A 23,610-nucleotide genomic window follows, 5' to 3' on the forward strand; every position below is an offset into this window, starting at 1 on the left:
AGCTCAGCCGTGCACTGGTTGCATGTCCTGGGATGTTGCCGGCCTCACTGAGTTTCAGTTTCCTCATTTATGAAAAGAGGCTCGTGATATTGACCACAAGGGACTGGTGTCAGGATTATCTGATAAATTGCTTTGTAAATATAAAAGATACTCTATGTATTGGTTAATTATCACTGTTAACCAAATTCTAAGAATTATTAACAGCTAGCTAGGTGCCAATGGCCTATTTTTCCCAAAAGGCTAGGAGATGAAGAACAGAAGCAGCCATCTGTCAGGGCCTGGGATTTTACCCTGTTGACAAGTTAGCTTGCAAACTACCAAGCTCCTGTTCTTGTTACTATTTCGAGAATGCAGGTGGGAGATAGGAGACTCGTGATTCCAAGACAAAGGTCTATTACTCCCAGGTGCATGCAAAGGGCAGGAAACTTGCATAATTCATCCTTGTGCCCCACATCCCACGGGGTGACCCAGAGGTCCCAGGTGTATGCTTCCCGCACAGTGAGCTCCTGTCATGGTAAGGAGCTCTGAGCTTGGGAAAGCCACCACCTACGTAGACCAAGCCTGCTCTTGGTCTAGTGTAAGGTTTTACCCCATGCCTCCGGGTGGCTTACTGTAACCACAAGCCTGAGAAGTGGCCCAGGAAAAGAGCAGTCAGAATTTTGTGTTCTTAGCACATTCCACGGGAGCAGGTGGGGCTGCTCAGAGCCCCAGCATGTTGCCCTTCCTGACACCATCAGTACCCTCTTTCTGTCCCTCCCCACTCTGTGCATTCCAAGCACCTGTGCTTTCATCCAAGACCTTGAGTGGGGTTACTTCTTGCACCTGGGCCAGATGGGCCATGATGGACCCTGTAACCCCAAGAAATATCATGAGTAGCCATGACGAGGAGAGGGAACAGGATAAGGACATTTCACAGGGAAGTTCCTGAGCAGCAGGTAAGGGGCAGTCCCTGTCAGTCAGCCTCCCAGAGGGCTCCATCAAGCCTCAGGGCTAGGGAAGCTGTGGAGGAAGAGCATCCTTTCAACCACAGGACGGGCTTTCCTAGAAAACCTCTCTCTTCTAAGTCTGATCTGGAGCTGGAGTGAAACGGAAGAGGCCCCAGGATCCCAAAATGGTTTAAAGATAGATCCCACTGGGAAAGATGAGAGAATGGATGCTATTTAATGTGAAGAAGGTGAGGCTTAAAGAGGACCGTGTAGGTGACCCAAGTGTTATTTGTACCCTGGCCCCTAACCAGGTGTGGAAATACAGGCTGGGAGAAATTTGGGAGGAGACAGTGGGCCAAATGCCAGAGTTAGTTCACAGCCAATGAGGACAAACACCAGAAGGGGCTCAAGCCGTTCATCAACCATTAAGGCACAAACTGAGCCGTTAAGGCACAAACTGAGGTACCCAAGCCACGTTCAGTCCAGAATCTAGGAGAGTCTGCTCAGGGACAGTGACCAGGACTATTATGAACTTGGGCCACTGGAGGAAACTGTGGGCATAAGGGAGTGTCCACTAGATTGAGATTTGAGGCACCTTTCATGGGTGGGGGGGGGTCCCAAATGGGTGCCTCAAGCCCGTGAGTATTTGTTTCACTGGGCCATCCTTCAGAGGACCTGGAAGAGGGCCCTTTTCTGTGTTGCTAGCAGGAGTGTGGGGCTAGAACAAAATGTGTGCAGAGACCTGAACATTACTTCTGAGTTCCCTTCCCTGATGTCTCTTTTGCCCCAAAAGCCCTTCCCCCATGGCACCCACCCCCCAGGAATGTGGGTGTTCAGAGCACAAGAAGCCTGGTGCCTCTGCAGGCCACCTCCTGGCTCCCCACCTTGTGGATGGGGTTTCCCTCTCTGCCCCCTGCCCAGCTGGGATGGCAGGACCTGGCAATACCACTGCCAGATAGCTTCCCTGTCTCTCTTTGAATCTCCTTCCTCAGCTGAACACTTGTCCTCTCTTGAGGGAAGAAGAGTAGGGGCAAGACCAGCTCTTTCATTTGCAGGACCCAGTACAAATTGAAAATGAGAGGCTCCTGTTCCAAAATTATTAAGAATTTCAATATAGCCACAGCAGAACATTAAATCCAGCCTGAGGCCTTTCTGAGGACAGGGCCCTGGGAGGCAGCACAGGTCACACGCCCACAAAGCTGGCCCTAGGTAAAGGATTTTTTCAGTTGCACACAGAAGCCTAGGGCCCAGGAGCCTTAATTACTCTTTCATCGGGGCTTTATTGCTATTCACACTCCATGGGAGTTGTTCAGACCTGCTGCTGTGAACACACCCTTTCCCATCCTTCTCTCCATTCCCAGCCTCTTCTGCCCTCTGCCTCTTGAAGGGGGCAGGGGCAACCCTAAAAACCACAAGACCAGAGGCTCTCAAATTTGACTGTGCAACAGAATCTCCTGAAGGGCTTCAGGAGGCACAGATGGCTGGGCACCACCCCAGGGGGACCTGATTCTTAGGTTTAAGGTAGGGCCTGAGAATCTGCATTCCTAATGAGTTCCCAGAGGCTCATGCTACTGGCGCGGCGACTACGCTTTGAGAATCACCAATTCCAACAACAGGAGCACTTGGCCATGATGAACCCAGCCAGCCAGGTGGCTGTCGGGCCATTTGAGGGGAGGTTCTGGCTGGCTCTGCGGCAGGCTGCCCCTGACTGAGCCAAGGCACAGCCCCGAGTCCTCTGGCTCCTGACTCTTCCAATCTTCCTTTTCAGTGTGGTGAACCAGGATGAAAAGTCATTTGCCATTGGGGTACAGTTCTTGCTGATGCGCCTGCTGGGTAAGTGTCTGAGGTGCCCCTCCTTCCTGAGGAGGGGCTCCAGGGCATGGCGGGGACGGGACTGCAAGGGGCAGGCGCGGGGGAAACCCTGTCTCTTCTCTGCTGTAAGGAGAGGCAGTGCATCATCAACACGTCAGCAAAGGCCAAGACCCTATGTGGGCGGTTTCCCCGTTACTTGAGGTTAGGAAAGATTCCATCTATGGCATTAATTCCAAAGAAAACTATGCAAGAAAAATGAAAAGTGGACACAGCTGAGGATACCTAATAAAGAATTGAACGCAGGTATTTTTTTCATCTTTCTCCAAGAACTGGCTGTAGGAACAAACCCCTGCATTCCTGTCCCAGTCAGAACAGCAGTTGAGCCTGGCCCTGGCTTCCCTCCCACTTTACAGAACTCACTCCTCCTGCCACTATTCAGCCAGTGTTTCCCAGGGTGGGGCCCTCTGCCGGCAAACGCAGTCTACAGTCAAGCCGCCCAGAGACCTCGGTGAAACAGAGCCCTGCATGGGGGAGCTGGGAACACCTGGCCCTCTCCCTGGGGGCGTGGCTGGGCAGGTGGCTCATATGTGCCCCTCGCCCACCCTCTCCCGGAGGCTCAGGCTGGACCATGCCTTCGCGACCCGTCCAGGCCAGGGCATGCAGACCCTTGCAGGGCCTGGTAAGCCAAGTAAAGGGACCACGTGGAACGGAGTATTGATTCAGGATCCCGCGGGTGCACACAGCAGCGGGGAGCATGGCAGCCGCCTGGGAAGGTCTTCAGTCACTGTTAGAGGGTCCTGGCTGGCCTCCAGTGCTGCCCTGCAGAGCCCGCCGTGCCTTATTATCTCGAAGCCAGGCTGCACTTGGCCCTCCAGCATCTTCCCTGATGGTTCTGGGCTGTGTTGGTGATGTCCCTCCTGGGGCCTGCTGAGCCAGAACCTTCGCAGGGCCGTCTCCCATGGAGGTTGGGTGGGGCATACAGATGATGATTAAACCAGTCTTTTCCACGGGATTTCTCAGCCTCGGGCTCCTGGCTGCTCTCATGCCAGCACCGCCCCTTCAGAGCCTGCTGCTTGGACCTGTATTACCAGCGTGGAGGACACAGGGCCGCGGGCTCTGCCATGTCCTGGTGGCTGAGCTATGGCCATCTTCACGGCTCCTTCTTACCACACAGCCCTCATGTGTAACTCACTCTGAGACCTGTGCTGGGAAGGAAGCCCCGCGTTGCGCCCAGCGCGGCCCGTGGCCCGGATGGGCCCTGAAGAGCTTCTCCCAGCCACCTGGGAAACAACCACTATCCCACCACTCACGGCACCTGCCGCCTTTTTTTGTCCCTTGATCTCAGACAACTCGATATGGGATCACAGTTAGAAAATCCAGGCTGGAGGCCTTCCATTCATCACCCAAGAATGCAATCGCACTCTGGGGTAGAAGGCAGGATTTCCCATGGATAAAACCCAGCAAGTTTAAAATTACCCACTAGGACTTGGCCAGTAATGTTTCTGGACTTTGTTTACTACGTAGGAATTTTTTATTACTATTACTTTATTTATTACTATTATTATATTATATTATATTATATTATTACTATTATTTTACTACTATTATTTACTATGTTGGTGGACAATCCCCATGGCCAGTTTCCATGCCCTGCTTAGCCGGAGACTCTGAAGTGAGCAGGGTCTGAGTAGAGAGGCTGGCTCTCAAACGTTCCCCCTTAAGGCTGGAGCCACAGACCGATCTCCTCTTTCATTCCTCCTGAAGCAGCTTCTCTCAGGATCCTCCACAGGGTTGGCCTGGCTGTTCTGAGCGCAGTAGTTCAGGGTGTGGATCCTGGACAAATCCCTCCCTAGTCCAGTGACTGCCTAGATCTGTAGCTAACAATACAGGGGTCATTCTGAATACTTAATAGCAGGAGGGCCTCTAGAGCTTCTGCTAGATTGGGTCTCACCATTCAGCTGTGGGGAAGTTCAGGGGGCTGGGGGAGAGACTCTGAGCAGCCAGGGTGTCTGGGGTCTTCCAGGGGCATTGTCTAAGGCAGCAGGCAGCCTGATGTCCTGGAAGAGCATGGGCTTCGAGGAAACAAGGGTTCAAAGTCCAGCCCCAATCCTCTTGGTTCTGAGAGTGTGAGCTAGCCATGCCCACCTTCCTCCTCCTTAGAATGAGGGCACCCACCCACCTCCAGGCCCTGCCAGGACATGAGGAGTCATTGCCCTCCAGAGACCCCTGCCACACTGTGGAAGTCAGCATCTCTCCACTTGAGGCCAATCCAGTGTGAGAACCTTGTTGTCTGTCTGAGCTGGCAGCTAGGTGACCTCTGTGACTCACTGCCCTGAAAGGATGGCTCAGGTCTCTTTTCTCTCCTAAGCCTCTAAGGAAAGAGAAATTCAGGCTTCCCAGAAAGCTGTTTGGCTGTGCAAAGGCACTTCAGTTCCTTCAGGTGGGGCGGAGCCGCTCTCATTCATGGGAACCATGCTGGGGTACTGGGGGCAAGGACCGCCTCCTACCCTGCCAGGCACCTCCACCTGCAGCTCTATGTAACCTGTACTTTCTGAACTCTCTTCCCGTGGACACCAGCCTGGCTGCCCTCTCCAGCCCTCTACGGCCTCACCATCGACCACTCGTGCATCCGGTGGAGCTCACAGTGCTCAGGGAGGCGTGGGGCCTGTGCGTACTATGACAATGATACTCTCCGAAACAGGTGAGGGCCCCGCATGCCCCCATGGCCCGGGTGGTAATGGATCCTTCCCTAAATGGTGACAGCATAGTCCCTGGGCCACTGCCCTTCCTGATGGCCCTGACCCTGGGACATGGGCCGCGGAGCCACCGCGGAACCCCCTCACCGGTTCGTCTCCTCCTGCCCCCCAGGTACCTGGGCCTGCAGGTGGGCTACAAGGCACTGGGTGTGCTGCTGCTCTTGTTCATCAGCTGGCGGGTAAAGAAGAACAAGGAGTACAACGTGCAGGAGAAGGCTGCGGGCCTCATCTGACCTTGACCCCTGGCCCAGCCACTGCCTGCTCCAGAAAGTGGACCCTGCCCCTCCACAACTGTCTGTATTTACTAATGTTAACATATCGTTTCCGTTTTTTTTAAATAAGAGAAAACCCCAGTCACCATTTGCCCTCTCTGCCTCCCCTCCCCCACTCTCTGCTGCCAGGATTCCTCAGGTCCACTGTGTACCTGGGCTGGATGGGCGCTGGACCGGAGGGCCAGGCCTTCTCAGTTCCCTGGGAGGCAGCCCTGTGCCCAGGATCCCCTTGGTGCTGGATCTCCCAGCAAGGATGCAGCCCCTGCCCCCCACCCCAGCGTTGTGGGGAAGGCTTGGTTTCCTAAGTGGAGAGAGCAAAGCATTATCTCCCCAGAGCGAAAGGGAGAGGGCTGGGTTATGGTTAACAGCCAGAGGCAGGCTAGGGGAGGGAGGGGCTTGGCTGTAACCCCCTTTGTGTCTTGGTTCAGCATCAGCACAGAACCCAGGGCGGACTGGCCTCCTTCCCCTCAGATCTTTGCTTCCTGCCCCACAATGCCATTTTGGAAGCTGCCATGTTGGGGAGTATGGCCAGCCGATCCCCTCTCAGGTACCACACACCCGGGTACCAGAGCAGAGACCAAGATACCCCGAGGGTGGGTCATCCACATGCTGTTCCTCTTAACTAGATCCTTCTGTGCTAAGAAAGCCACACCATGGTGAAGACCCAAGGAGGGCTGTGAAGTGGTCAGTGGCCCAACCTCCCCCACCCTCTCTGTGAGGACAAGACTGCTCAACTCAGAGTGACGGGAAGACCCTTCCTGAGTTTCCTTGGGAGCGGATGAGGTGGCCGCTCATGGGCTTCCCTGCTGGGCCTCACCCTGTGTGCCGAAGAGTTAAGACAGGCAGTCCGAGATGTCAGCAGAGCAGGCTGTGAAGCTTGGGGCGGGGGGTTTGTGTCAAGGGCTGCCGAGCTGCCGTGAAACAGAAGCCAGGGTGGTTGGCTTCTCTGACTCCAGACACTCCTGTGTTCATCAATGTGTTCTCAGCCTCTCCTCACTGCCCCTCCAGGGCCCGGGGTCAAGCAACCCCACTGCTGTGTGGTGAAGGTTCAGAATCAGATGTCCACAATGGAGGCCTTTCATCAACAAGTATTATATTTATTGCAGACCAGCTTTGTGCAAGGCAGCGCCAAATGTGGCTTTCTGCTGGGCCTTCCTAGGAGCTCCCCTTCCCTCCTCCATCCACACGGGGCCTTCTCCCAGAGTGTGCTCGGTGGGCAGCAGCAGGGGAGACCCAGCACAAACCCAGAGACTGTCAACAGGATCTTGACCATCTGTGTCCCACCAGAGGGCCCTAGCACCTGGCCCTTTGCCAGACAGAAACCTGGCTCACCACGTCCTCTGGAGCAGCTGGAACCGGTTATTGCCATCCATGGCCCTCTTGAGTGCCACTCCTCTTGGAAGAACCCTCCAGAAGCCTACCAGAAGCCGTCTCTGGAAAAGATTTTTGTGGTGGTAAGCCAAACGTGTATGCCAGTGGCCAAACTGCTGTGAGACTAAAGTCTTTGTGAAAGTCACACTGCTACACGTGGCCTTATCTCCAAAGATCTCACTCAGGAAGGGAGGCTCCATGCAACTTCTGGGGACAGTGACAGCATTTTAAGATGGTTCTTCTTGGAAAATGGTTCCCTGCTAGTTGTCCGGGTCCTCCTCTCTGTGATGTAACCAAATTCTGGAGGCACTGCTTTCAGCCGAGCTCATGAACAATGAATGCCAACCTGCAGGTTCTGGAAGACTGGTTGCCTCCCAAGGCTTTATTCTATTATGATGTTGCTATTAATATATTATAATTTTGCTACTGATCTTACTCGGTTGTGAATTTGTAATGTCATCTGTATCCATCAGAGAGCCAATAGAACCTTTCTGGCTGGAGGAGGGGCCCATGCCACAACCACAGGGGCGTCTGGCCATGGGGATCGGAGGTAGCATGACTCCCCACCCACCAGCCTGGTTCAGAGCCGGCAGCAGGTGCTTGCTGGTCCTTCGGTGAAGTTCTGCAGACAACCATCAAAGGCCCACGGTGCCTTGAGTTCATATCTGGAGGTGGAGTGGAGCACCAATAGCTCAGTCCATGAGACAGACCAGCATTCATATCCCAATTGTCACTGGTCCTTTGGTCACAGCCATCCTACCCCCTCCCCACGGCAAAGCTTTTCCCCTGACGGCCAGCAGAGACTATAATGGGGCCACCTTCATTTCACTTCTAGAGCAAACCCTTCTAAGGCTGAGCAAACTTCCTGGAGGGCTGGACACTCACAGAGGATGTGGTTAAAACCTAGCTTCCCAATCCCTCCAGCCAGCCCCCGGGGCCTATGGGAGTGGCTCCTGTCCCAGGCCCCTCCTGTGAGGCCAACGTAGGGAGTCCCTACACCTGGGTGGTGGGTCTTGAGCGCAGCAGAACCTTGGTGACCCCCACCTGTGCTTGGGCCGCTGAGAATTCAGACTCTGTAGGCCCCTCTGAAGGGGAGGGGTGCCTGTTAATCGGATTCCCTGGGCCGCTGCAACCAGGAGCCAGTGGGCATGAAGAACAGAGCTCACTGTGCTGTGTTAAGTGCGTACCACGTACTGAGAGCGGGAGTCTCACTCTCCCAGCTTGAGCGTGCACAGACAATGGCACAATTATTCTCTGAAATCAGTTAGGTTTGGTTTCTAGCTGTCATCCAGCCAGGTGGCTGGAAGGTTAGCATCTACCCTCCTCAATGGTCTGGTCCTCAAAGACATCCACAGTCCCTTGGGTCCTGCCAGTATGGGTCCTTGGTCCCTTCCCAGGCTGAGGGTCCCGACCTGCCCTGCGTCCCCCCGAGCCTGGAAACCATGCAGAGGCTAGATGCAGGCCGAGGCCCTCCCCCTGCCCAGCCCCAGGAAGCCCACCTCTTGGCTCCACTCCCTCTGCCAGCATAATCCAGCACCTCAAGGGCTGAACAAAAAAAGCCAGGGAAGAAAGGGTCTGTAGGAACTTTTTACCTCATCCTTCCTGGAATTTCTTAGCACAGGAGGGGGGAAATGCAGTGAAAATCAAATACCATATCTTCACGATTTATCCTTGGGTCTCAGGCCCTCTGGGGTGATCCTCATCATAGCCCCTGAGGGAGACCGCACTGGTCCGAAGGCCCCATTCAAAGACGAGGAACCTGAAATTGGGGAAATCACTGTGGCCTACTTTACCCAAATGACACCTAGCAGGGTCTAGACTTAAATCACGCTGCCAGCTCTTTCTCCTCCAGACTCAGAGGCAGCCCCAGCCTCCCTACGGAGAGATTCTGAAATAGGGGGAGGCCCCTCTATTCCCACTGAAATTCACTGGCCCATGAGGTAGGGGAATCTGTTGAGGGCTATGTAAGGGGGAAGGGAGGCGGGGAGGACCAGGTACAACGTCCTTCACCCCCACCTTCCATTCAAGTAGCAAGAACATTACCATGCTCATCTCACAGGGCCGATTTTGCCCCATAGCACCATGAGTTAAAGGAGAGTCACAGAGAAAATGGACAAAGAGGAAAAGGCTTTCAAGACAAAAAGGCCCTAGAGAGAGCTACACATAGACAGACCTTCAAGGGAACACCTCCACCTGGTGACAGGTTAGCAGATTCTCGATTAGGAAACAAAGCCACATTGTGATCTCCAAGCCCTCCCAGAGGTGGAGAGATACAGCTAAGCTGGGGGCTGAATGTGGCTGTCTCAGATTGTTACTAAAATATCATATTACAGATTCCCGAAGTGACGAGACTGGCAGGGGCTGTGTGTGTGTGAGAGAGAGAGAGAGAGAGAGAGAGAAACAGACAGACAGAGAAACTCTGCAAATCCAAAGGAGAAATCCTCTTTTCCAACCATAGGAACTACATACCTGGGGAAAAGGTCCATCTCCTGCCAATAGCACCCGATTCATTGTAACCTTTCCTCAGAGATTAAATATGTAAACAGGCCCCAGGCAAGCCCTTGGCAAATTGCTAGAGAAAGTTTTTCTCCCATGACACACCCTGCCATTCATCCCCACACAACACAGGGGTCAACTCGGCTTGCTGAGGCCCCTGCACCCCCCCGCCCACCTCAGGTCCTGCCACACCTTGAAGTCAGTAACACTGACTAAAATGCACAGGGATTTTGCTGCCCAGCCGCTCATCCAGCCAGCTCCTCTAACTGGAATTCAGTCAGGATAGGCAGGGCCAGCCATGGTCACCATCCTCGTCTGTCAAAGGACATAACAGGAGCCCTTCTCTTGCTCATTCAAAGTCTCCTGTGGGTCCCGCTGGCTCTCTAGGGCAGTGGCTCCGCAACGCCATCTGCCTGGATGCCGGGGTCCCTCCATGTCACACCGTGCCACCAGCACTGACCAGGCAGGCCCAGAAAGTCCTCAGAGGTCCCGCACTGGTAAGTCAAATCTGGACCCAAGGTGACACGCTCCACCTCTGCCCCCAGCATGTTGGCTGTCACGGGAGTGAGGAAAGATAATCCCGTGAGCTCAGAAGAATCAGAAAGCAGTACGGACAGTACTAGAAACCTCTACCATCAGGGGTGAACCTGGGTGACGCTGTGCTCTTGCACCTTTAAGCCAGCTTTGTCAGGCTGTTGGGAAGGGGCAATCGTTTTCCAAAGGAGGCAGCTTCCATGCTGGCTCTGAAAGGGGATGGGATGATTTCTAGGCAAGGCCCAGCCCACAGGCAGTTTGCAGAGACGTGGGGAGGTGGGGAAGGAAGCAGAGGAAGGGGAGCTGGGGCGGCAGCTGAGAGAGAGGCAGGTCCCAGGAAGGTTCTCTTGAGATGGGAGAGATTTCCTAGGGAGGCTGAGAAGCCAAAGAGAAGTACAGCTGTCTGAGCAACCCTGGGAAGGAAGAGGGGTGAGCTGACGTGCCCTGGAGGAACCACAGCCCGAACTTCCACCGGCCCTGGAAGGTCAGTATGGCTAATCCTATCCTCGGAATGGAAAAAATGAGGCCGCCTTCTAGCTGTCACTTGTGCCTCCATTTGTTCACTTAGTACCTAATGCAGATGAGAACCAGAGATGACAAACACATGGTCCCTAGCCTTCAGGGGCTTATTAGGAGCCAGAATAAGACTGGCTCTTAGGAGGGCAAAGTTCAAGTGCTATGCGCTCATTTGGTTGAGAGATCAGAGAAGGGGGTTGATCCAGGTCTTGAAGGATGAACTGGATCTCAAGAGACTACAAGGTGCAAAGACCTTCCAGGCAGCGGGAAGGAAGCAGGAAAACCTGGGCAAGCTCTGAGAAACCATGGACCACAGGACCCACGAAGAAGATCAGACATAAGACATGGAGAGGCAGCTGGATCCAGGCTTAGAGGCTCTTGGAGGCTCTTGGAGGCTGGCTTACGGCAGGCTGTGAGTGGTAAGGCCAGCCAAGTCCTGGCTCCTCTGTCAAGGCCTAGGAGAAGAGCCTCAGAGCCCCAGCCAACCAATCCCAGGAAGGTGCTCCTAGCTCAGGGTCTCCTTCTGGAGTCTACACTGGAAAGGGGCACCTGAGTGGGCCATGCAATACCCTCAGGGGGCTGCCTTACTGTACTCCCAGCACACACCAGCCCTGCCCCACACACTCAGGGAGCCCCTACGTCGTGCGCTTGAAGGAGCCACCCATTTGCAGCCTCACCCTTGGTCAATGCTCCAAAGCCGCCCCAGCCGAGGGTGGGGTGAAAGCTGCTCTGTGTCCATCCTTTCCCTCCCACCTCCTCCCTCTGACCACCTGGGCCCTGGAGCCCATGGAGCTGGGATTTGAAAGGCTTCATCTCCAGGCCAAATAAAGCAACTAATTTAAGTCCCCTATCGTTGCCAACCCCTTTATCTTTACTCTGCTGTCCTTCAGTGTGAGATACAAGAGGTATCCCCTTTTATAGACATCCAATCCTTAGAAGTGACCTCAGAAGTCCCAGATAGGGACTAACATTTGTTTAAACCTTGGTCCACATTACACCTCACTACCCCTAGTTTACAGAAGAGGAACAGGGATGGCTGGATGTGACAGAAGCTCTCCTTTTAGTCCACAATGGGAAAGGACCCAGGCCAATTTCACACTGTTTCTGTCTGGCTCCTTGACCCAAGGAGCCTCTCCGGACACACGGAGATTTCAGAAGGACTCTTGAACCTCAGGGCTCCGACAGCTCAGACGCCGTCCCAAGTGCGGTAGGCAGGCGAGCACCCTGAATCATCACTGCAGCCCTGTAGTATGCCACCATTCTGCCGTTTCACAGACGAGGAGCCTGAGGCGCGGCGCACAGCGGTCTCGGTTGCATCTCTCTCCTTTGCCGTAAGGGGGCACGCGCTGGGCAGGCGGGCGCTGGGATCCGCTGAGAACCGGGCCCCGCCGGGCCGCGCGAGCCCGCAGAGTAGCGGTCGGCCACCAGAGGGCGCGCCCGTCCCTGGGCCCGGGCCCTACCAGGAGCCCGGTGGAGGCACCACGCCCGGTGAACGCAAAGGACGCTCGGCCCGGACGGCTCCGCGCGGCGATCCGGCACTCCGCCCGGCTTCTGGCAGCGCAGCTGCCCCCGCCCGGGCGCCCTTGGTCCTCACGCGCTCCTCACGCCCACCCCAGTCCCGCACCGCCTACCCTGGCGCCCCGGAGTGGCCTGGGATCTGGGCACCAGCTCACAGCTCATGGCCGTAAGGAGATGTCCCTTTCTCCCGCTCGGCAACAAAGCACCATTTAGTCTGTTCATCTGTATTTTCAGCACGAATGTGTAGTGAACACATTAAAGAACACGGAAAGCAAAGGGAAAGATGCCGGGAAGCACCAAAGGGCGCAGGCGGCTTCCTGATGCTCTCTGACCTGTTGTGAGCAGAGCGGCCACCCAGCCAGCCCGCAATGTGGAGTCCTCACAGCCTCTCCACAGCGTCGCCCTCTGGGGACCACCGTTCCGCGGCTGCAGGGAGCTCAGGTCCCCCGACCCCTGTTTGCTTGCGTCCCCAGAGCACATTCGAGGGCCTGGCCCTGAAATGGGAGCGGGCATCAGAAAGAAAACTGTGTCTGTGTCCTGGGCATCGCCACCTGGGGAGTAATCCAGTGGCCCATCCTGTAGAATCAGACATCCAGCAAACACTGGGCACCAGCCTGTGGTGTGAACAAGACAAACAGAACCCCTTCCCCCTGTGGAATTTACAGTTCAGGAAGCAAGAAAGACATAACCAAGAAGGCACGCAAATTGCATGGCAATTGCTAATAATCTGTTACAGGTGCAGCAGTGCCGTGAAGTACAGACAGATGGATACCTGCATTGGAATGCAGGGGGAAGAGCAGGTCCATGGGGCTTCCACAAAGCTCAGAGAGGCCAGTTGCTTGGGGTGGGGGGTGGGGGTGGCAGGGAGCAAGAGTAGAGGCCGTGAACTCCAGCTGAACCTTGAAGGCTAGGGCAAGTTTGTTGAGCAAGGCCTCAGAATGGGGTTATTCTGGGCAGAGTGGGCTGCAGGAGTGAAGGTTCACAGGTAAGAAAGCTGTGGTATGTTTGCCTGGAAAGCAGGGGCTGGGAGTGCACATTACAAGTTGCCGGAGCATAATGGGTGGTCATTGTACCACGTGCACCCTCTTTAGCAACTGGATGCTGTCTGTGGGTAATGGGAAGGCATTGACAGCTTAACAGAGGCAAGATGCAACCAGGTTTCTGGGTTATTTAATAAAAGGCCGCTGGGGATGCAGGTGTACTTGGAAAGGGGAGCCTGGCTGGCAAGGTGGATTCTACGGAAAGAGGCCTCCTTCTTTTTTTTTTTTTTTTTTTTTTTATTTATTTGAGAGAGAGAGACAGTGAGACAGAGCATGAGCGAGGAGAAGGTCAGAGAGCGAAGCAGACTCCCCATGGAGCTGGGAGCCTGATGTGGGACTCGATCCCGGGACTCCAGGATCACGCCCTGAGCCGAAGGCACTCGTCCAACCAACTGCGCCACCCAGGCGTCCCTAGAGGCCTCCTTCTTGTCATTATGGCTGCTGGGGGAACCGGTGCTGGAAAAGATCAGAGCTGGGATGCTCTTGTGGGTCCAGAGTTGAGGGAAAGGCCTGTGAGCAGCAGAGCACCCCAGGCCCCACAGGCTGCAGCAGCCCTGCTGTGTGCTGACCCCAGGGCTGGAGCTGATGCCGGGGCCAGAATGCGCCTTGTTAGAAAGCAGATGTTGGGAACCGACGGTGTCTGGGTTCTGATAGGACCACAGGACATTCCCGTTTTCAAGTTTGCTGAGAAACGTGGGGAGTGTTTGAATTTTGGATTTTTTCTTGAAAAAACCCCTGGGCGCCAGCAATCCTGCCAGATGACAAGGGGTTGGAGCTGAGTACAGAGCACTCCTTTAGATGGTCCCTGTACTCCTAGGGTGGCTGTGGGGCCCACACCACCGGCTATGGGTATTTCAATTTCCACGCATACACACGCCCTGAAAGAGTCCAGGGGAGCCACTGAAAATCCAGGAGCCTCTCAGAAAAGGCCTGAAGGGAGGTGCTTGAGAAATAAGGAGCCGGCGGAGGACTGCCGGCGGGGGGCGCTAGAGAGCGGCGTCCGAACTGAGCTCCCCGTCTCTCTGGCCGGACCCCTTCTCCCAGACTCTCCCACCGCTCTTCGTGGCGCCCCAGCCTTCTGGCTGATCGGACCCAAGGTTTGGAGACAGAAGAAAACAAAGGGGGAAAGCTTAGGCACTGTGGAGGCACGAGGAGAGGGGTCTGTGGTTGCAGCCATGTCCTGCTTTTGGAATCATGGTGGGTCCATGGTTTGGGGAGAATTCATTGAGCTTTCTGTACCTCGTGTCTTCCAGTTTGCAGAATGAAATGCCTACAGATCACGCATGTATCTCAGTTGTGCACCGCTGTAGCCCCACCATCAACCCCGGTGGGGGCGGGAGGGGGGCACACACAGAGTCGTCCTTAAAGTCAAACTCACACTTCCGATTTGATTTTCCCAAGGTTGCTTGAATTGGTGGTTCTGAGTACATTTTAGATTTACACGCATGGTTTTATTGTAAAATATTGTACCATCTTTTTAAGTATTGTAAGTATCTTTGTATTAAAATGCCCTCAAATGGAAAGCCTTTTCCATTATAAAACTTTTACCAATTTACTTTTATATTTATGATTTTTTTAAACGAGGGCCAGTAGTACCATGTTGCAAGTTACCACCTGCCCTGTGATTTATTTCAGACGGAGATGGCTTTGAGCCAAAAGTCTGATTTTTTTAACTTAGTAAAATAAAAGAAATGATTTTTTTTAATTCCCCACTTGCTCAGTCTGCACTGTCTGATAGGGCAAAAAATTATGTGAGAAGAAATAGGATTATCAGTTTTAACATTCAGCATAAATTGTAATAACATTTTAATCTTTATTGTTTGAAATTCATCTGGAACTTAAAATGTTATAATTAATAGCTTTCTACCCCCAAAATATCTGCATATATTTGTTCTCTCTTGTCAGAGCACAATATTTACTTGTTAAATGGAAGCTTAATTATTAATAGTTTAATTTTATCCCCACAAGCTACCTATTTCAGGAGCAAAGTTTTTTTTTTATAAAGTCCGTTCTCTACCCATAAATTTTTAAAACTTATTTAATATGCTTACACACATCTTGGAGTTTTAAAATCACACTCTTTCCCTTGGCTTTCTATAGGATTGCAAAAATGGACCCCCTGGGGCTATAAGGACACTTGGGGGATAGGCAGGAAGAACGAAATGTTCATCAAGCCTTTGGTTGTTAAGATAATGAGTCAGGAATCCACAGATTGCCGTACTGTTTATTTGAATACCCTTGGAATATTATTCAGCATCTCTGGGTAGATAACCTCATATGGCCGTGATTCATATGTGCTGAGTGAGAATCCCTAGAGACACACCCTCCTGTCACTTCCCACTTCACCGTGTTGATGGGGAGCATCTTTCCCACTTAAACAATGGAACAACCTAACCCAGTGCCAGAAGGGCCTCTCAACCCACATGACTTAGTCAAGCATGGAGATCTTCGGGGGTAGAAAGCCAAAGGTGACTTCCAGAGAGGAGGTTACACACCCTGGCACATGCACAGTAAGCCCCTCCTTTTCATTCTGGCTCCTATATTGTGGGTCTTATCATTGAAATGTGAATGATGCCCCCATTCAAATGCCCTGTGCACAGTGAAGAAAAGGAAAGAGACAATGTGGTCGGAACTGACTCTTGTTGAAACAAGTTGGAGCCAGAAGCATGAAAGCCCTAGACTGGCCAATTGTGGATCAGCACAGCCCCTTTTGCCTTCCTGTTCTTACAAGGATCCCAAACAGCAAAAACTCAAGCCGGCCAGCACAGGTGTCTTCTCTGACTGAAGTTTTATCCTCTCTGCAGAGGGGCCTCACAAAGGGAGGCCTGAGGAAAGCCGGACCCTCTGCCTTGGCCTGGGACAGCAATGGAAACTTCCCAGGTGGGGGATTCACAATTCAGATCTGAGTACGGTGGCACATTCCCAGCTTTGAGATGGAAACCTGTTTGAGGGAAGAGAAACTTTCCTAGCTTTCTTAATCTTATCACCTATGGTAAGCTGAATGTTAGCCCCCAAGGATATGTCCAGTCCCCTGGAAGGTGTGAATGTTACTTTATATGGCAAAGACTTTGCAAGTGTCATTTAAGGATCTTAAAATGGGGAGCTATCCTGGATAATCTTGGCAGACCCTAAATACCATCACAAGTGTCCGTATAAGAGAGAGGCAGAAGATCCCACACGGAAGAGAAGGCAATGGGAAGAAGCAAGGAACCACTCTCCCCTAGAATCTTCAGAGATAGCATAGCCCTAACAAGGTCTTCATGTCAACCCAGTGATCCTACTTTCAGACTTCTGGCCTCTAGAACTGTAAGAATAATTTTCTGTTCTCCTCTGTTCATCAGAACAAAGCCTGACCAAAGTGGTGGTCATTTGTTACAGCAGCCGTAGGAAGCTAGTATAAGACCTCTCAGCTAGAACCTTAAATTCACCTCGTGACCAAGTTTCTAAAATTTTGGTCCTCAACCTAATTGGCTGGCGAGCTGGCATTTCCTTTCTATATGTGATTAAATGATTGTACAGCAAAATCAGCCCCTCCTAGCTGTGCGCTGGCAGGGAAGTGTATCCTCGACATCCCACGAGATAAAGCTCCATGCCGGGGAGGCCAGGCGTCCTGTCCATCTGGCCGGGATTCCATAATTGCCCTCAAAGAGACTCTGTGTGGGGACCCTGGTTGGCTCGGTCAGTTAAGCATCTGCCTTTGGCTCAGTTCATGATCCCCAGGTCCTGGGATGGAGCTCTGCCTCTGGCTCCCTGCTCAGTGTGAAGCCTGCTTTTCCCTCAGCTTGTGCTCTCATTCTTTCTGACCAATAAATAAAATCTTTAAAAAGGGACTCTATGTTTTATTTTAAAATACATATGCTACAAATTCTTGCCTAAATATTTTTAAGGAAGAAATCTTACCGTTAATTTTGTATTCGCCAGGGGACTCTCCTTATTTTATAAACTCTCGGATTAATTATAAACAAGATCGGAGGGGATAGTCAAGAATTACTTGTCAAGTGGTTGTGAGCAAATCAATTTCCTACCGGGGGAGGAGTCAAGATGGCGGAGAAGTAGCAGGCTGAGACTACCTCAGCTAGCAGGAGATCAGCTAGAGAGCTTATCTAAAGATTGCAAACACCTGCAAATCCATCGGCAGATCGAAGAGAAGAAGAACAGCAATTCTAGAAACAGAAAAACAACCACTTTCTGAAAGGTAGGACTGGCGGAGAAGTGAATCCAAAGCGACGGGAAGATAGACCGCGGGGGGAGGGGCCGGCTCCCGGCAAGCGGCGGAGCAGCGGAGCACAAAATCAGGACTTTTAAAAGTCTGCTCCGCTGAGGGACATCGCTCCGGAGGCTAAACCGGGGCGAAGCCCACACGGGGTCGGCGTGACCTCAGGTCCCGTGGGGTCACAGAAGGATCGGGGGTGTCTGAGTGTCGCAGAGCTTGCAGGTATTGGAACGGGAAAGCCGGCTGCAGAGACAGAGCCGACAGTAAGCTCGGAGCTCGGAGTTGCCTTGAACCGGCCGCAGGCTCGGTGAGCTCGGAGCGCAGCAGGAGGTTAGGCAGACGCGAGTTACTAGGAGCTGTTCGCTGAGGGCGCACAGGGGAGCGGGGCCCCGGGGTCTCGGCTCCTCAGGGCCGGAGACCAGGAGGCCGCCATTTGTGTTCCCGTCCTCCGGAACTCTACGGAAAGCGCTCAGGGAACAAAAGCTCCTGAAAGCAAAGCCGAGCGGATCACTCAGCCCGGCCCCTGGTAAGGGCGGTGCAATTCCGCCTGGGGCAAAGACACTTGAGAATCACTACAACAGGCCTCTCCCCCAGAAGATCAACAAGAAATCCAGGCAAGACCAAGTTGACCTACCAAGGAGTGCAGTTTCAATACCAAGGAGAAAGCAGCAGAATTCCAGAGGAGGAGAAAACAAACCACAGAACTCATGGCTTTCTGCCTGTGATTTTTTAGTCTTGCAGTTAATTTAATTTTTTTCTTTTTCATTTTTTTTCACTTCTTCTGCTAAAAATTTTTATAACTTTTACCCTTTTCTTTTTTAACGTTTTTTAACTAGATTATCTAATATATATATATATTTTTCTTTTTTATACTTTTCTTTATTCATTTTCTTTTTTTTAATTCTTTTTTTTTCTTTTTTTTCTTTCTTTCTTTTTGAACCTCTTTTTATCCCCAAATCAGAAGAGATCCTAATCTCTTCAATCTTTTTTTTTTCTTAATTCTTTTTTAAATTCTTGATTGAATTTTTAATTCAATCTCTTTTTTTTTAATTCTTTTTTTATTTTTTTCTTTCTTTCTTTTTGAACCTCTTTTTATCCCCAAATCAGAAGAGATCCCAATCAGAAGAGATTGGGAGATCCCAGTCAAAGGAGATCCCAATCAGAGGAGATCCCTCACCCAATCGTGAGGGAGGAGAAATCCCCCCTCACGATTTGGGATCTCTTCTGATTTGGTTAAAGCATATTTTCCTGGGATTGTTGCCACCCTTTTAGTATTTTACTTGCTCCTTCATATACTCTTAGCTGGACAAAATGACAAGGCGGAAAAATTCACAACAAAAAAACGAATAAGAGGCAGTACCAAAGGCTAGGGACCTAATCAATACAGACATTGGTAATATGTCAGATCTAGAGTTCAAAATGACAGTTCTCAAGGTTATAGCCGGGCTTGAAAAAGGCATGGAAGATATTAGAGAAACCCTCTCCAGAGATATAAAAGCCCTTTCTGGAGAAATAAAAGAACTAAAATCCAACCAAGTTGAAATCAAAAAAGCTATTAATGAAGTTCAATCAAAAATGGAGGCTCTCACTGCTAGGATAAATGAGGCAGAAGAAAGAATTAGCGATATAGAAGACCAAATGACAGAGAATAAAGAAGCTGAGCAAAAGAGGGACAAACAGCTACTGGACCATGAGGAGAGAATTCGAGAGATAAGTGACACCATAAGACGAAACAACATTAGAATAATTGGGATTCCAGAAGAAGAAGAAAGAGAGAGGGGAGCAGAAGGTATACTGGAGAGAATTATTGGAGAGAATTTCCCCAATATGGCAAAGGGAACGAGCATCAAAATTCAGGAGGTTCAGAGAACGCCCCTCAAAATCAATAAGAATAGGCCCATACCCCGCCACCTAATAGTAAAATTTACAAGCCTTAGTGACAAAGAGAAAATCCTGAAAGCAGCCCGGGAAAAGAAGTCTGTAACATACAATGGTAAAAGTATTAGATTGGCAGCTGACTTATCCACAGAGACCTGGCAGGCCAGAAAAAGCTGGCATGACATTTTCAGAGCACTAAACGAGAAAAACAAGCAGCCAAGAATACTATATCCAGCTAGGCTATCATTGAAAATAGAAGGAGAGATTAAAAGCTTCCAGGACAAACAAAAACTGAAAGAATTTGCAAACACCAAACCAGCTCTACAGGAAATACTGAAAGGGGTCCTCTAAGCAAAGAGAGAGCCTACAAGTGGTAGATCAGAAAGGAACAGAGACAATATACAGTAACAGTCACCTTACAGGCAATACAATGGCACTAAAATCATATCTCTCAATAGTTACCCTGAATGTTAATGGGCTAAATGCCCCAATCAAAAGACACAGGGTATCAGAATGGATAAAAAAACAAAACCCATCTATATGTTGCCTCCAAGAAACCCATTTTAAACCCGAAGACACCTCCAGACTTAAAGTGAGGGGGTGGAAAAGAATTTACCATGCTAATGGACATCAGAAAAAAGCAGGAGTGGCAATCCTTATATCAGATCACTTAGATTTTAAGCCAAAGACTATAATAAGAGATGAGGAAGGACACTATATCATACTCAAAGGGTCTGTCCAACAAGAAGATCTAACAATTTTAAATATCTATGCCCCCAATGTGGGAGCAGCCAACTATATAAACCAATTAATAACAAAATCAAAGAAACACATCAACAATAATACAATAATAGTAGGGGACTTTAACACTCCCCTCACTGAAATGGACAGATCATCCAAGCAAAAGATCAACAGGGAAATAAAGGCCTTAAATGATACACTGGATGAGATGGACATCACAGATATATTCAGAACATTTCATCCCAAAGCAACAGAATACACATTCTTCTCTAGTGCACATGGAACATTCTCCAGAATAGATCACATCCTCGGTCCTAAATCAGGACTCAACCAGTATCAAAAGATTGGGATCATTCCCTGCATATTTTCAGACCACAATGCTCTGAAGCTAGAACTCAACCACAAGAGGAAGTCTGGAAAGAACACAAATACATGGAGACTAAACAGCATCCTTCTAAAGAATGAATGGGTCAACCGGGAAATTAAAGAAGAATTGAAAAAAATCATGGAAACAAATGATAATGAAAATACAACGGTTCAAAATCTGTGGGACACAACAAAGGCAGTCCTGAGAGGAAAATATATAGCGGTACAAGCTTTTCTCAAGAAACAAGAAAGGTCTCAGGTACACAACCTAACCCTACACCTAAAGGAGCTGGAGAAAGAACAAGAAAGAAACCCTAAGCCCAGCAGGAGAAGAGAAATCATAAAGATCAGAGCAGAAATCAATGAAATAGAAACAAAAAAAACAATAGAACAAATCAACCAAACTAGGAGCTGGTTCTTTGAAAGAATTAATAAAATTGATAAACCCTTGGCCAGACTTATCAAAAAGAAAAGAGAAAGGACCCAAATAAATAAAATCATGAATGAAAGAGGAAAGATCACAACTAACACCAAAGAAATACAAACTATTATAAGAACATACTATGAGCAACTCTACGCCAACAAATTTGACAATCTGGAAGAAATGGATGCATTCCTAGAAACGTATAAACTACCAAAATTGAACCAGGAAGAAATAGAAAGCCTGAACAGACCCATAACCAGTAAGGAGATTGAAACAGTCATTAAAAATCTCCAAACAAACAAAAGCCCAGGACCAGATGGCTTCCCGGGGGAATTCTACCAAACATTTAAAGAAGAACTAATTCCTATTCTGCTGAAACTGTTCCAAAAAATAGAAATGGAAGGAAAACTCCCAAACTCATTTTATGAGGCCAGCATCACCTTGATCCCAAAACCAGACAAGGATCCCATCAAAAAAGAGAGCTATAGACCAATATCCTTGATGAACACAGATGCAAAAATTCTCACCAAAGTACTAGCCAATAGGATTCAATAGTACATTAAAAGGATTATTCACCACGACCAAGTGGGATTTATCCCAGGGCTGCAAGGTTGGTTCAACATCCGCAAATCAGTCAATGTGATACAACACATCAATAAAAGAAAGAACAAGAACCATATGATACTCTCAATAGATGCTGAAAAAGCATTTGACAAAGTACAGCATCCCTTCCTGATCAAAACCCTTCAAAGTGTAGGGATAGAGGGCACATACCTCAATATCATCAAAGCCATCTATGAAAAACCAACTGCAAATATCATTCTCAATGGAGAAAAACTGAAAGCTTTTCCACTAAGGTCAGGAACACGGCAGGGATGTCCATTATCACCACTGCTATTCAACATAGTACTAGAAGTCCTAGCCTCAGCAATCAGACAACAAAAGGAAATTAAAGGCATCCAAATCGGCAAAGAAGTAGTCAAATTATCACTCTTCGCAGATGATATGATACTGTATGTGGAAAACCCAAAAGACTCCACTCCAAAACTGCTAGAACTTATACAGGAATTCAGTAAAGTGTCAGGATATAAGATCAATGCACAGAAATCAGTTGCATTTCTCTACACCAACAACAAGACAGAAGAAAGAGAAATTAAGGAGTCAATCCCATTTACAATTGCACCCCAAACCATAAGATACCTAGGAATAAACCTAACCAAAGAGGCACAGAATCTATACTCAGAAAACTATAAAGTACTCATGAAAGAAATTGAGGAAGACACAAAGAAATGGAAAAATGTTCCATGCTCCTGGATTGGAAGAATAAATATTGTGAAAATGTCTATGCTACCTAAAGCAATCTACACATTTAATGCAATTCCTATCAAAGTACCATCCATCTTTTTCAAAGAAATGGAACAAATAATTTTAAAATTTATATGGAACCAGAAAAGACCTCGAATAGCCAAAGGGATATTGAAAAAGAAAGCCAAAGTTGGTGGCATCACAATTCCGGACTTCAAGCTTTATTACAAAGCTGTCATCATCAAGACAGCATGGTACTGGCACAAAAACAGACACATAGACCAATGGAACAGAATAGAGAGCCCAGAAATAGACCCTCAACTCTATGGTCAACTAATCTTCGACAAAGCAGGAAAGAATGTCCAATGGAAAAAAGACAGCCTCTTCAATAAATGGTGTTGGGAAAATTGGACAGCCACGTGCAGAAAAATGAAATTGGACCATTTCCTTACACCACACACAAAAATAGATTCAAAATGGATTAAGGACCTCAATGTGAGAAAGGAATCCATCAAAATCCTTGAGGAGAACACAGGCAGCAACCTCTTCGACCTCAGCCGCAGCAACATCTTCCTAGGAACTTCGCCAAAGGCAAGGGAAGCAAGGGCAAAAATGAACTTTTGGGATTTCATCAAAATCAAAAGCTTTTGCACAGCAAAGGAAACAGTTAACAAAACCAAAAGACAACTGACAGAATGGGAGAAGATATTTGCAAATGACATATCAGATAAAGGACTAGTGTCCAAAATCTATAAAGAACTTAACAAACTCAACACCCAAAGAACAAATAATCCAATCAAGAAATGGGCAGAGGACATGAACAGACGTTTCTGCAAAGAAGACATCCAGATGGCCAACAGACACATGAAAAAGTGCTCCATATCACTCGGCATCAGGGAAATACAAATCAAAACCACAATGAGATATCACCTCACACCAGTCAGAATGGCTAAAATCAACAAGTCAGGAAATGACAGATGCTGGCGAGGATGCGGAGAAAGGGGAACCCTCCTACACTGTTGGTGGGAATGCAAGCTGGTGCAACCCCTCTGGAAAACAGCATGGAGGTTCCTCAAAATGTTGAAAATAGAACTGCCCTATGACCCAGCAATTGCACTACTGGGAATTTACCCTAAAGAGACAAACGTAGTGATCCAAAGGGGCACGTGCACCCGAATGTTTATAGCAGCAATGTCCACAATAGCCAAACTATGGAAAGAACCTAGATGTCCATCAACAGATGAATGGATCAAGAAGATGTGGTATATATACACAATGGAATACTATGCAGCCATCAAAAGAAACGAAATCTTGCTATTTGCGACAACATGGATGGAACTAGAACGTATCATGCTTAGCGAAATAAGTCAAGCGGAGAAAGACAACTATCATATGATCTCCCTAATATGAGGGAGTGGTGATGCAACATGGGGGCTTAAGTG

General features: G+C 49.6%; 1 protein-coding gene across 1 annotated transcript in view; it reads left to right on the plus strand.

The window, feature by feature from the left end:
* Positions 1–7,572, plus strand: part of SLCO2A1 (solute carrier organic anion transporter family member 2A1) — a 79,789-nt gene extending 72,217 nt beyond the window's left edge. The window contains exons 12-14 of the mRNA XM_044252333.1: positions 2,695–2,759; positions 5,316–5,439; positions 5,607–7,572. Coding sequence (XP_044108268.1) covers positions 2,695–2,759; positions 5,316–5,439; positions 5,607–5,727 — 310 coding nt within the window. The 3' untranslated portion in view covers positions 5,728–7,572. The remainder of the gene's footprint in view (positions 1–2,694; positions 2,760–5,315; positions 5,440–5,606) is intronic.
* The last annotated feature ends 16,038 nt before the right edge of the window (positions 7,573–23,610 follow it).

Source organism: Neovison vison, chromosome 6, assembly GCF_020171115.1.
Source record: "Neovison vison isolate M4711 chromosome 6, ASM_NN_V1, whole genome shotgun sequence".
Lineage (NCBI taxonomy): Eukaryota > Metazoa > Chordata > Mammalia > Carnivora > Mustelidae > Neogale > Neogale vison.